The sequence below is a fragment of the Mandrillus leucophaeus genome, unplaced genomic scaffold, assembly GCF_000951045.1.
Source record: "Mandrillus leucophaeus isolate KB7577 unplaced genomic scaffold, Mleu.le_1.0 Scaffold684, whole genome shotgun sequence".
Taxonomy (NCBI): domain Eukaryota; kingdom Metazoa; phylum Chordata; class Mammalia; order Primates; family Cercopithecidae; genus Mandrillus; species Mandrillus leucophaeus.
The window spans coordinates 568,712-582,641 of NW_012107408.1; the positions used below are offsets into that span (position 1 = coordinate 568,712).

The following is a 13,930-nucleotide window of genomic DNA, read 5'->3' on the forward strand; positions in this document are numbered from 1 at the left end:
CATGATTAATGTTGTCAAAAGAATCAAATTTGGTTTCTTAGTTTGGTTTGCTTAGTTAATTCAAAAGCAAAATGATTTATGCACAAAGTTTTATAGTATTAGGAATACCTTTTATGAAGGCAGTGTAGACATGGCTTGCAAAGCAAATGTTTTATAAATAGTAAAGTATTATCTAGTTATAAGTGGTATTAATAAAGTATTAAGTCTGGCACAGAAAGTATTCATGGTCCCCATACTGGTCCCCTTCTAAGGTACTGGAACTTTTAGCTGGTATATTGCTCCTCAGAATGAAGACTACACTTCCCAACCTCCCTTGAAGCTTAGATTAAGTTCTGGCCAGTCAGACATGCATGGAAGTGACTGAACAACTTGCAGGGTATACCATTTCCCCACTTCCCACTGGCTAAAATCTGGGGGTGGTAGGTCATCCCGGACCCCCTGGATAATGATAACACTCAAATGACTCAGTCTCTTATATTACAGAACACCTATCAATCAGCCTTGAAGGCTTTGTGGAGCAGAGCTGTGCTGCATGAAAGAAATATATTTCTATCTTGTTTGTCACTTTTACTGTTATTTTTAACTCTGTCACATGCAACTGAACCTTTTTTTATAACTCAGAGCCTTTCAATCAATATGCCAAAGTATAGGTTACAGGTGAGCTGAGATAATGATCTCCTCAGTCCCATTGTAACTACTTTGGGCCTGAGGTTCCCAGAACCCCCAGGTCAGTCAGTGACCTCTGGCCCTGATCAGCCTTGTCCTTTTTACTCCAATGCACCCTACTACAACTATTATCATTTTCTACTAACACAAAACATACACAGAGTCTGACAACTTATTTCTAAATAAACATAACAACAAATGTATGGTGACTGATTAGATGAAAAGAAACTAAGACACCAAATGTAGGCCATAAATGCGGATTTGAACTTGGTCTGGAAGTAAAAGCTGTAAAAGACATGTTTTGGGGGACAACTGGGGAAATTTGAATATAGATTGAATATTCTGGAAGTATTTTTAAGATTCTTACTATTGTGGTTATGTAGAAAAATATCCTTGTTCTTAGGAGATGCATGCTGAATTACGTACAGGTGAAATGTCATAATGGCAGAGAAAGACAGAGAAAGAAGAAGCAAAAATGGCAAAACGTTTGCAATTTTTCCATCTGGTAGAGGATGGTTGTTATAATATTGTTTCAACTTCCCTATATGTAGGGCAAATTTCACAACAAAATGTTGAGTGATAAAAATCCCCCCAAATCTGACTTATTTTGCTCTCCAAAATGTACTTTTAATAACAATTTTTTGAAAACCCCACAACAGTGAAGAGCAGAGGCTGATCTGGATTGTGAGTCTGAAAGTGTCCCGTTGCCATTAGACTCAAGCGGACCTTGTGCAAAATAACTTTTAATAAGTAAAAAGGAGGGATTATATTTGCATATGCACAAGGGTATGCCTGGCATATCTCTGGAAGGACACGGAAGAAACTTGCAGGTAACACTGGTTGCCTCTACAGAAGAAAACTAAGAGACTGGGGGAAGGTATGGAAAGGAAAATAACTTTTCACTGAACACTTCAAATATAATAGTTTTTAAAAATTCTCCACAAAAGTCAGATTCTTGAACTACTTGTCAGTGTGGTCTGTCATCTATCTTACACTGGCTAAAAATTCACCCAGGCCCGGCGCGGTGACTCACGCCTATAATCCCAGCACTCTGGGAGGCCGAGGCGGGTGGATCACGAGGTCAGGAGATCGAGACCATCCTGGCTAACATGGTGAAATCCCGTCTCCACTAACAATACAAAAAAATTACCTGGGAGTGGTGGCGGGCCCTTGTAGTCCCAGCTACTCAGGAGGCTGAGGCAGAAGAATAGTGTGAACCCGGAAGGCGGAGGTTGCAGTGAGCCGAGATTGCATCACTGTACTCCAGCCTGGGTGACAGAGTGAGACTCCATCTCAAAAAAACAAAAAACTCACTCAGGAGAAAAAGTTCATCTAACTTTTTATTTTATGGCAGTATATATACAAGCTAACCTATTTTAATGCTTTTAAATATTGAAGTATAATCTAACACTTTTAAAAAGGAGAAATATCCATACTATGTATTTTACAGACATTAGAAAGAATGATGAGGTAGACATATTTATTGGTCTATTGACAAGCAAACCAGTCAAAGGCAAACATGTATGTATAATATAATTTCACTAACTACAAAAAAGAAGTGTGTGCATGTCTATGCACAGGAAGAGTCTTTCCAAATCAAACATGAACAATGGTCACTTACAGAAAGATGTGGGGCGAGATGATGGCAGGCAAGTTTCCCTTTTTACTTTATACATATCTATATTTTTTGAACCTTGTTATTAATGAGTGTATACATCTATACTCTAAAAAGAAAACAATTAAAATATCTAAACATAAAATGATTACCCCAAATCCCCACCTCTTGATTATGTGGGATCCCCTTCCCAACCCTGGTTATCCTCTTGTCTTTTAAAGGCATTCTTTTTGTTTTTTTGTTTTTTTTTTGAGATACAGTCTTGCTCTGTCCCCCAGGCTGGAGTGCAGTGGCACGATCTAAGCTCCCTGCGATCTCTGCCTCCGGGTTCAAGCAATTCTCCTGCTTCAGTCTGCCAAGTAGCTGGGACCACAGGCCCATGCCACCACACCTGACTAATTTTTGTATTTTTAGTGGAGACAGGGTTTCACTATGTTGCCAGGCTAGTCTTGAACTCCTGGCCTCAGGTGATCCACCTGCCCTGGCCTCCCAAAGTGTTGGGATTATGGGTGTGAGCCACTGCTCCCAGCCTTAAAGGCATTCTTAAGAAAGGGTTGTATAGAACTCTTTCCTTGTACCTGATTGTAATAATCTGTCCAAAGTTCAGTTCAAAGTTGTTAACTTGAGCAATGAAAATGGCAGCCAAAGCCTCATAGAGGGCAGTCCCATCCATATTAATGGTGGCTCCTACGGGGAGCACGAATCTGGTGACACGCTTGTCCACGCCATTGTTCTCTTCCAGGCACTTGAAGGTGATGGGTAGGGTGGCAGAACTGAGAACAGTGAAACAGGGCACATCAGCTGAGCATCCTGGTAGTTCTGACTGTCTGTGTGTTTGGTCTTTGGGACAGACAGTTCCTTCCTCTCCCATGTTGTAACTTAATGGGAACTGAGTCAGCACTTATATAAATAGGGGAGCGGGTTAAGAACAGTGTGGTCCCCTCACGGGGTCATTTGGCAGCTCTCCTGCTTCTGGGTTCCTCTGTGAGGCATCACTTGTGATCATGCCCCCATCACGACAGCCTGTGCCAAGTCACTCTGCCTCTTTTCCCTCAGGCAGATGTCAACTAAAGAGAGATGAAGTGGGCGGGAAAGGATAGTTGATTTCCAATTCATCCCCGCAAAAGATATGTAGCCAGGCATTCCCCGAATCCCAAATAGGTGTGATTGGCATGAGAAGTGAGAAAGCTGACTCATCATTCCTGGAAGTTTAAAACCCAGAATAAAATGGCTCCTCCTACACCCTACTTGAGGGGCCCTGGTTCAAGGTAACATTTCAGATTCATTTTCCACACATATATACATACCTTGAAGAGGTCCCCAGAGCAGTGATGAGTGCTTGTAACAACCCTCCAATAAAAACCCAAGGGTTTTTCCGTGTTACCAAGAAGTAGAGGAGTGGCAGGACGATGACTGCGTGAATGAATAAGCCAACAATGACAGTCACAGTGTACATGGCAAGCTGCCCCCCAATCACGCCCATGTCTTCCATCTCCACAATCTTCCCGGCAATCAGGAAGAGGATACCCACGGGGGCGTACCTGGGGAGAAGCAACACCAGCACGGTTGGAGTCTGGTTTCCACCAAGCTAGTCCACAGAAATTTCCAAGTGATAAGAAAAAGTGAAAGAGAGTTGACTGCCAAACTTTCCTGCCCAGGATACCATTAGGACTTACAGAAACTGTGGACTTCTTTTTTTTTTTTTTCTTTTGTAAATATGAATTTCCCCTGATTCTTGCAGAATCGGGCTTTCCCCTCCCTCAGAATTGCTCTAGGACACAATGTTTTTCTCTTAAACCTGGGAAAAAAGGCAGATACAGAGCTTTTGATACCCACCTCTGTCTTCCTAGACAGCTCTCCTTTCACTACACGGGGGTCACTTTTCTGGTCCTCAGATGCCACTCACTCCCTCTGCCTCCTGCTCCCCTGCTAAGTGTCCTGTACTGCTGGAATCCACTGCACCAACATCCAGACTTTTGGAAGCATTTTCCACATCAGAGCCTAATTCCCAAGTTAAAGCAAGAGGCACACAATGGTACGCCAGTGTCTCAGGTTTGCAGTCAGTTCTCTTTTTCAAGGGCTACTTTTATTATTGCCTTTCCATATCTACATACCACTTACAAGATTACTTAGTATTATTCTTCCAATCATCTTTTTTACTTAAGTAAATTTACTTTAAAAGAAAATTTTGTTATAGTGCAAATGAAAATCTAGTACTGCTTGCCATAAATAGAAGATGTCCATAAAGTAAATTCATGATTAAACTTAATAATGTGCATGTATGTGCTACCACAATCAGGTTATAGGTGTTCTAATGAAGTCATTGTTCCCCACAGGCTGCTACTGCCATTGTGAGCTTTCCTCCTGCAGACAATGCAAGAAAAAGCAACTGAGACTCAAAATGACTTCTACAAGTTGAAATAACCCAGAGGTTGCTTAAAGACCTCGCTGCCTGGATTTCCCTTCTCTTTGTTTCATATGTGCAGGAAACTACAACCAAACTCACATTACCAAACACAGAGAAGCCAATCACACTTAAGGAGAAGGGTCTCCTGGCAACTATGGAGGACTTGTTTCAAATTGAAAAATACAATGCTTCTTTCAAAAGTCCTTTGAGAACCCAGGCCAGGAAATCATAGGAATACCTGTTTTCAGAAATATAGTAACTGAGCATTGAATGTGCAGGCGAATGTACTGCTAGACAAGCTGCATGTGAGATTCATTCAGGGGCCTTGAATGGGCTTCTTTCATAAAAGAGGTGAAAGGTGGAGGCATTTAATAATATGAAGAGAAATGTCCACTTTCGTTCCTGCCAGGACTTCAAAGGAGCCTTCCAAGTGGGGGCTCCCGTGGAGACCACATTCTGATCTGTCTTTGTGCCCAAGTTCATATCCATCTTGTACAAATTCCTGAAAAATGGATTTCTCTGGGCTTTGGTGGCATTAAAGACAAGCGCATTTTTAATCATGTTGGTGAGGGACTGCTTTTCTTAGCAATGGATTCTTTCCTGCTTCAGGTGCCACAGAGGAGCCTGGATTAAAAATAAAGAATGAAAGAGAGGCAACCTCCACAGAAAGCCTAAGTCAATCAAAGGGTTTTCTCCCTGTTGGGTAAAGTTTACTTTCCAAGGTCAATGTTCCTCTTGGGTTTATAGTCTCTTCCTTTGTCTCCTGCTGTCAACTTTATTAAAGCAAATTCTGTCATAAATTGTGACTTGGCATTTTATAATACTTCCTGTGAATCCTTTAGACATTGCAGCAGAACTGCCATTTACAATTCTTTCTTAGGGCTGAAACAGATGAGGAGCCCTCAGTTTTCCTGATGGCCTAAGGGGCCTCTCCGTTTGCTTTTCCCTTTACTGAAAACACCCTTCTTCTGGCACTTTGGTGTGTCTTCTTCCTCTGTTCATTCAGGTCTTAACAAAGTATGTCACCTCCTCAGAGGCCTTTCTGCACCATCCAAGGCAAATTTTGTGCCTTCTCCTAGTTACCTGCTATTTTATTTTATTTTTCCACAGCACCTGTGACTAAAGCTTATGGTTGATTGAATTGTTTATTGTCTGTCTCCTTTAAAAGAGTGTAAGATCTGGAATATCCTTGTATGTTTTCTTTATTGCTATATCCACAGTGCCTGGCACTATACGCTTAGCATATAGTAGACACTCAATAATTAGGTCTTGAATGAAAAACTAGATTAAAAATGGAGAAACGAGGAATGAGATTCCATCAGCACTGGGGTAAAAGGAGGTGACAGGGTTTGAAAACAAGGAAGCAAACTTATTAGGAGAGGCTTGCAGATAGGTTCAAGGCCTCTAGAGGCCCAGAGGTTCATTGATTTTCCTGTGCTTACCAGAGTGAGATCACTGCAATTGGCCATCCTGACTCGTGGCACCTTCCTCAGTACAGAACACATGTTGATGGCAATAACCATCTCGTATATAACATACACAGAAAATGGAAATACATACCACATTATTACTGCTACCAGTCTCATGATGGCTTCGTTAAGAGAATCAAAGAACTCTCTCAGGGCCTGGCCCTGTTCCTTCATGTTTCCAATCACAAAACCGAAGCACATGGAGAAGACAACTAGACCCAGGGCATTGACTCCATTCACAGATCCTGGAACTGGGACCAGCTCCTCTGTGATTCGGGTAAGAGTCTCCATGGCCTCAGACACGTTGTTTATCACAGCACCCACAAGCGTTTCGTTGGCCTGGATGGGCACTTTAAAGCTTCTCTTCTCATAGTTGGTTTTAAACTTAAAAATAAAAAGCACAATGAGGATTAAAGGTGATTTTTATTTTTTTCTTTATATTTTCCTGTTGTCAAATTTTCTAAAATGATATTTATTGCTCTGTATTCAGAGACTAGTGTTATAGAAAGTCTCTTTCTCTCTCTTTCTCTCTCTCTTTAATCTGTGGCAAACCCCTACTACTTTCTTAACATAGACAGAAACACATACTGAAATACATACAAATCATGACACACACACACACACACACACACACACTCTCACTCAAATATATAACAAATGATAACAGGAAAGCGATATCCAGCTAAAGATGCTGGACTGAACACTTGCATCTGCTTTTGCTTTCTTCTGAAACCCTAATAAAATGACTATAATGGGATTTTTGTTTTAAACCATAAACCCAAATACTCACAATAGTCCTCTTCCCTTCTGTGGGGATTATGCTATGGTATAATAGATAAATCACCTGGTATCCTTTCTCTCATATTCCACAGCTGTGAAACAAGAACAACTGTGCTGTTTCTACCTCACAGTGTTGTTGTGATAATCAAACAGAATGTATGAGAACATCTTGCAAATTTTAAAGTACTGTACTAATTTCTGCTAACGGTGCTCAATGACAAAGCCCTTCAGGGATTAGACCTGTTTAGAGATTTCAGTGGGTATTAAAAATTAAAAATCCCTAAACAACCAGTCTCCAAGCCATTCTTGATGTTATCAATTCTTAAGAATAGGTGCCTGATTAATAGTTGGTGAGGACAACTCACCTTCTCCAAGTCTATAGTGGGATTTCACTTCTAACTCAAGAGATGGTCTTTTTTCCCATCATCTATTCAGTTTCTGCATAGATGCCCCAGTCAGGAGATGCTGGCCACGTGAAACAAGTAAGCTCATCCCTCTGTGATTTTAATGAGAGTAGAATTCCTGATCTTGATAGCGATTGTAGGGAAAGCACCAGTAAGAGTAATAATATATGGATGGTGAGTGAATCTAGAATCCAGGGGAAGAAAGTGCTGCTGTATATGAGGTGCTTGGTCATTTCTTTACTAAGGGTTAATGGAAAACTTTCTTATCCACTGGGAAACAACTATTCCCAAACAAAGGCATGGCCAGCTGTCAATACTATGCACACATTCCTGAACAGTTAGTAGCACTGGTAATTTCAAGCAACAAAAAAATTGGCCCCATTCATCTATTCCAATCGACTCTCAAATTTCTTTATTCCATTGGGTTCTTACGCATTTTGTGGATTGTCCAGGGTAGATTTTCAATCCTGATCAGCCTTTCTTATGCCTCTAACGCATTCCCCTTACACTCTGCAGTATGCACAGAAACTGCAACCTTGTTAGAGTTCTGGTCTAAGCCAACTAGACCTGGAGAGAAAGATTTTCTTTCCCTTCAAAATCCTGTAAATGCAAATCCAAATCAAACACAATCAATCTGCACAAGTCAGCACTTTCTCTATCTGAAAGATCTGGAAATCAACATTTTTGATATCACCCAGGGCCAGCTGACTTACTGGAATGTCAGCCCCATGGTGCTGGAGTTGGCTAGTTGGATTGAAAGGCACTTATTATTTATAGTTATAGTTGTTTTTGAACAAAGAAAGTTAGATTTTGGCCTCAGGCTTATTTATTTTAAAAGAAAGAATTTGGTTTGAATGTTTCAATGTGTGCATGTATTACATATTAAAAATAGTCTTAAAAATTATTACAAGGGAAAAAAAAACAAAGGGAGACTTACATGTGTAAAACACAGTCTTCTACTAGGTTGGGGTTTTGTTTGGTTTGTTTTACAGATCCTAAGCAGAAGCGTTAGGGAATTACAACAGGAGTGAATTGACACCATATGGAGAAATGTTTGGGAAGTGTTATTTAACCCAGAGTGTCTGTTTCCCTTTTAATATTTTAGGCAACAAAGTTCTTATATTCAAGTGAGGTTAAAGTGAGCTTTATTGATTTTATCTTCTAATAGTAAAAGGTATTTGTATCCACAACACAGAGCCAAGAGTTGCTTGCATATGAGCTAAAAGGAGCTGGACCTCACTATAGCCTCCAGGTCGGGGTCTCATCACCCTGAATATTCCTTTCTTGGAAGCAGAATGGAGTAGCAGAAAGCAGACAGAATTTGGAGTCAACACAGTGAATCTGAATTCAGAGTCTGCCACTTACTACTTGTGAGAATTTGTGCATGATACATAATTGTCTTGAGTTCATATAGATGAACTGCCCCATCAGTGAAATGAAGACAATGATATTTATTGTATTTATGTGAGGACTAAAAATAATGTTAGTGCTTGGCATATAGCAGGATTTCCATAAGTGATGATGCCATTCCTTTCTGCTTTGGCTCTCCTTTAGAGTCCATTAGGTCCTTGGTAGACTTGAAAAAAAAAAAAAACCAGTCCATTGATATTTAAATCAAACCCAGAAATCTGAATAATCTCTCTAATCTTCTTTAAGGCAAGTTATAAATATATTTTATATTGGTGTTTGCTTGGTTGATGGGCTTTTGCCAGCAGGGAGTTGGGGGATAGGAAGGGGGGAGGGTCTTGTGATTAGCCTTCTTAACAATAGCAGACTCAATGAGCTATTTGTATGCAAGACACACAGTGTCTGGCAACTACTAAGCCTTCAATACAAGGTAAGACCATCCCCTCCCAAAAAAATTCCTAGAAAACACTAATGTTTTTAATCTGGTTGACAAGAGAAGTGTTTCTTATAGCAGAGAAATGAGGGGGGAAAGAGGGTCCCACTTGGTTTGGTATAAAAAAGAGGAATTTCAAAGGTGAGTTAATGTCTGTAGAGTGTTTACCTGTTTAAAGCAGGCTTCTACCAGATTTGGAGGGAACATGTTCCTGCAAAGAAAATAATAGTCACTTGCAAAATTTTCCAAGTAATAAGTTTGCTCCTTAAATTCTGTTTCATTGTGTGTAGGGTAAAGATTGCATTGAACCAAGCAACAAATGGAAAAAGAAAAATGTTAGTGGATTTTACTACTTGAAAAGGAATATATGGTCCTCCCTAAGTGTGGCCCATGTAGTTTATATTTTCAGGGGAGTCCAAACTCGACTCATTTATCCTCTTGTCAGCCAATGGGGTTCTTGATTCAGCCATTATCTTATTAAAAACTCTGCTGCTAGGAATAATCAAAGTAAGAATGGAAATGACTTTTATCGTTAGCTTTCTGGCTAACTAAGGTATTGTTCAGCAGTGGTCATTTTGGTTATTGTGCCATGTGTCTAGGAACCAAATGTTTTGAATCAAAAGCCATGGTCAGCCTATGGAATTTTGTTCTCCAAAAGTCTCCCAAAGGCATTCTGGGGAACGGGGGTTTGGCACTGAATTGCTAAAGCTTCTGCAGCTCTTTGGTAGCCAATGGAGAGATGACCTGCAAAATTTGAACTTGAAGCCCATGTGGCAGGATTTGTTACTTCTTCAGAGACTGTGTCAAAGCAGTGTTTATGTTTGTAGGCGGTAGAGTAAGGGACAACACTCTGGCTGGGAAGTCTGTCATCAGCTGTGTGACCCTGGCCAAGTCATGGCACCCATTTATATCTCAGTTGACTTATCTCTTAAAGAGGAGATTGGATTAAACTATCATTAGGGCTCCAAGATGAAAGACTGTGGGAGAAGGAGACATGACCCGGCAGTTATCTCAAGCTCAAGATTCCAGCAGTTGCATGTTACCAAAGTTATATTTTAATATTATAAACGTTTGTCCCTTTCTTCCTACTAGACCATCCTGTTTTCTTTTCCTTCTTATCTATCTATGGGGTTGTTGCCATCAACCTTGATAGAAATGTGCATTCAGAAGATTCCAGGATACATGCTCAAACCAAGTGATTGATTGTGAGCAGGATACATTTGTCACTGGAGCAAGGCAGGGCAGAAACACAGTCTTCTGATGGATCAATCAGACTGGGGATGATGAGATTCTAATTCTTCAAACAAGGAGTAAAAATTATAGGGAAAGAAAATGTAATATAATAAAATATTTCTAATCTAAACGATCTGAGGGTAAAGTTCGTGAAGAAATAGTGAAAAGCCTTAATTAATTGTATGAACTAAATAAAAACATAGCTATTGAATGTCAGCTTGGCATGGAGTAATGTTACAGGGTGGCTTGATACATGCAGATCATTGTGATTAACTCCCTGAAAAAGGACTTTGAAGAAGAGGCCTCTTGGGCAGGGTTTACATACATAGAGATGGTAGAAAGTCACCCATGGTTGGAATTGAGAGGTGCTGCTGAAGGTACCCTCTGCTCCCCAAACCTCTCTTGACTTTACCTGCCACAGCCCCATTCCTTGAGATGCAATGGAGGAATTTCCTTCAGATGATCAATGGGGAATGGGCCTTTTACACAGGTATCTAGAATTGACAACCCAGTCACTCTGCAGGTAAGTTAGCTGAAAAGCTGGGAGGAAATAGCTAGTCTTTGGGAAAACAGGCTGGGAGGGACTAAACGGTGGGGGAATGCTAAGCAGATGGGGGATCTAGAGCCTATTATGAGATAGCTTTCCTTTGTCCTTCTAGATTCACTCTCCATTCTGTCTGTGCCCTGGGAGCCTGGCCTCTGTGGACCACAACACATGGGTTCTCTTGCCCTCTGGCTTCCTACTCCTATTGGGTTTGTCTAGTGACGTGCACTAACAGATCACAGGGCAGAGGGAGTCTATATTCTCCTAGAGCTCTCTTTGACAGATTTGGTGGCAGCTTCCTTCCTCTATTTAGGGTTCCTGAGGCCCTTCCCTCCCGAGGCTATAGCTCTTTCTGGGTTCCATAACACCTCCTTTCTTTTGCTCCTTCATAGCTAAGGGTGGTAACAAAATAGTTTCTTACTGTTAGTGCTTTGGGGCCTCACCATCCTTGGTAGGTTCCTTTAAGGCTGCCTGCACCTTGGCAAACCTTCTTCAAGGTTCCTTTTGAGTATGTGGTATGCTTCCTGCCAGGACCTGACTGAGCAAGGGCAGGTGTGTAGGGGAGAGGAAGCAGGAAGGTGCCAGGATTGAATTTTGACTTACTTCACAGTTCTACATAAGGCTGACTCTATTACCAAGTCTGCTTCAAGTAGTAGATAAGACTCATCTGTAATCAATGTATGGTTTGTACGTAAAACAACGCTGAAGAAACCATCCTTTATTCTTTTATTACAGACCTGCCAAATTCTTTCTCCACAAATATTATGAAAGGAAAACCTTGGGACAGGTTTGGCAAAATGATCTCTAAAGTCCCTCTGGAACCAGATTGTGTATAATGCGTTGTGCATGGTGGGCAATGATACTGATCACAAGTTCTAAATCAGAAGGGTCCAAAGAATAGGGCATAGTTGAATAAAAACTAGCCTTAAAGAATAGCACTTAAGAAAAATAGGTTAAGAATTATTAAAATTCCAAGGTGACCTGCATAGTTGAGAGAGTTCAGTGACCAGATTCTGAATCCTAAAGGCAAGGTTCTCAAAATTCATATCTTCTCCTTGCTCTTTTCGCCTCTCTCATACAAGATCAGAAAATGGATCCTTCCTTCAATTTCTATAAGAAGCAAGTAAAGATATATGACCTTCATTTCAAGCCTGGCAAGGCTGGTTCAGTCAGACACCCCTTCCAGGGTTTGATTAGCTTCCCAGTAAGAGGATCCGGATGGTGAAAATACACCCCAAAGGACGGGCTTGCAAGGACATACCTGATCAAGTCCAGGAAGGCATCTGCAGCTGTCACTCGTACAATTTTGCCTTCTCTGTGCATGTTTTCCTTTGTGCCCTTCCCAGGATGGATGATGATGACAATGATTATGCCAATCACCACAGCAATGATGGTGGTAGTCATATAATAGACTACAGCTCGCATTCCCATCTTCCCTGATGCCTTACTATCTAGGGCTGCCATTCCTGGTGGAGGCAAACAGAAGATTTTCAGGAAGTCAGTCCGGGGAATTCTGCAGTGGAAGACAATGGGAACAGCATTTCCTTTATACTCCCCTACCCTCATCCCACCCAGCAATGGGATTTCGTACATATTGTGAGAACCTGGACCCAAATTTTACAAGGTGAAGGAAAAAGGCCGAGGCTAGAATGGTGAGGCATCAGCGGTGTCAGTGAACATGCAGTCACTCATTTTCTGCCCCAGGAGTTGATTTCACATGGCCAAATCAATACTGTTCTCTAATGGTCTGAAAGTGCATCAGATTCTTTCCTAGGTTACCACTAGTTGGGGAAGCTACGAGTGTGAGTAGTGTGTGTGTGAGTGTGCCTGTGTGCATGTGTGTGTAAAGAAATACTTAAAACATTTTTCTGGCAGGATAATCTAAGTTTACTTCAAGTTCAAGCACTGTGGTGATTCACACACAGATTAACTGCCATTAAATTCTTTCAAAGGAATTATTTTATATATGTATTTGGGAGTCATTTTTTAATGTTTTAAAAATTTAAGCTATTATTCTGATCACCCGCTGATCTATCTTCAATTTGCATTTAAAGTAGACATTGGGTTATAAGGTTCTCAAATAGTCTCTGCTATTTCATCTCATCCAATCAAAAAATTTTTAAAAATTATCGTGGCACAGTTCTCATTCTTGTACCCTGTCTTCTTCTACTTTGTCCCACAGGTCTGAGATGCCTCATCTCATGCTAAACATCCCTCTTTCCCTCATTTTCAGGACATCTTCAAAGTCTGCCTCAGGCAAGGTGTCATCCTAGAGAAAAAAGGAGGCATGACTTGTAAGATTTTCCTAATGGCTGTAGCTAATGGAACACAGTTTGATGCATTTTCGACTGAGAAACTATTGGAAAAGACACAAAACTCTCAAAAGATTAAATTATCTATATTAATATGAGCTCTTCTGTTTTATTAGCTGTATCTTCACTTTTCTTCATTCTTTATCCTCCCCAATCCCACTAAAATCCAATTACAGTGTAATCCAATTACAGTTAATTGAGTTTTTTAAAAACAATTTAAAATGGTGTTTCCACAAATGTATTAAAAGGTTATACTGTATTTCAGTAATGAGTATAAAATTCTAATGGTGGTTTAATATTTAGCTAGTGGCCCTGTTCACACAAACATATATACAGGTTGTGCAAACTCTAAATATTTGCATATTTAGAAAGTAAAGTACTGATAAAAATGGTGTCTACAATTGCCAGATAACTGGTTGGGTTTGCTCAAAAATCTTAATATAAAGGTAATTAGCTTAAGTGGAAATTGAAGCCATGACCTTCATTTTATAATTTCATTTGTATTTGAAACGTATCACTTATAATTTTCATTATAAGCCCTTAGTATTTCATATGTTCTTATTTTGAACAACCTATAATACAGATTAAAAAGCAATTAAGTAACAGTCTAAAGGATTTAACACGAAGTGGAATGGAGTGGGAACTTGAACTCGGGTCTTA

At 40.3% G+C, this 13,930-nt stretch overlaps 1 protein-coding gene across 5 annotated transcripts in view; it reads right to left on the reverse strand.

Annotated features, from left to right (window-relative positions):
- Window positions 1-13,930, reverse strand: part of SLC1A3 (solute carrier family 1 (glial high affinity glutamate transporter), member 3) — an 88,944-nt gene that overhangs the window by 10,308 nt on the left and 64,706 nt on the right. For 4 of the 5 annotated variants that reach the window (XM_012002364.1, XM_012002363.1, XM_012002361.1 and 1 more), the window contains 5 exons: window positions 12,220-12,424; window positions 9,350-9,392; window positions 6,249-6,541; window positions 3,589-3,822; window positions 2,860-3,054 (listed from right to left, as the gene is read on the reverse strand). In XM_012002364.1, the coding sequence (XP_011857754.1) occupies window positions 2,860-3,054; window positions 3,589-3,822; window positions 6,249-6,541; window positions 9,350-9,392; window positions 12,220-12,424 (970 nt within the window). The remainder of the gene's footprint in view (window positions 1-2,859; window positions 3,055-3,588; window positions 3,823-6,248; window positions 6,542-9,349; window positions 9,393-12,219; window positions 12,425-13,930) is intronic. The other variant, XM_012002365.1, reaches the window with a different exon arrangement.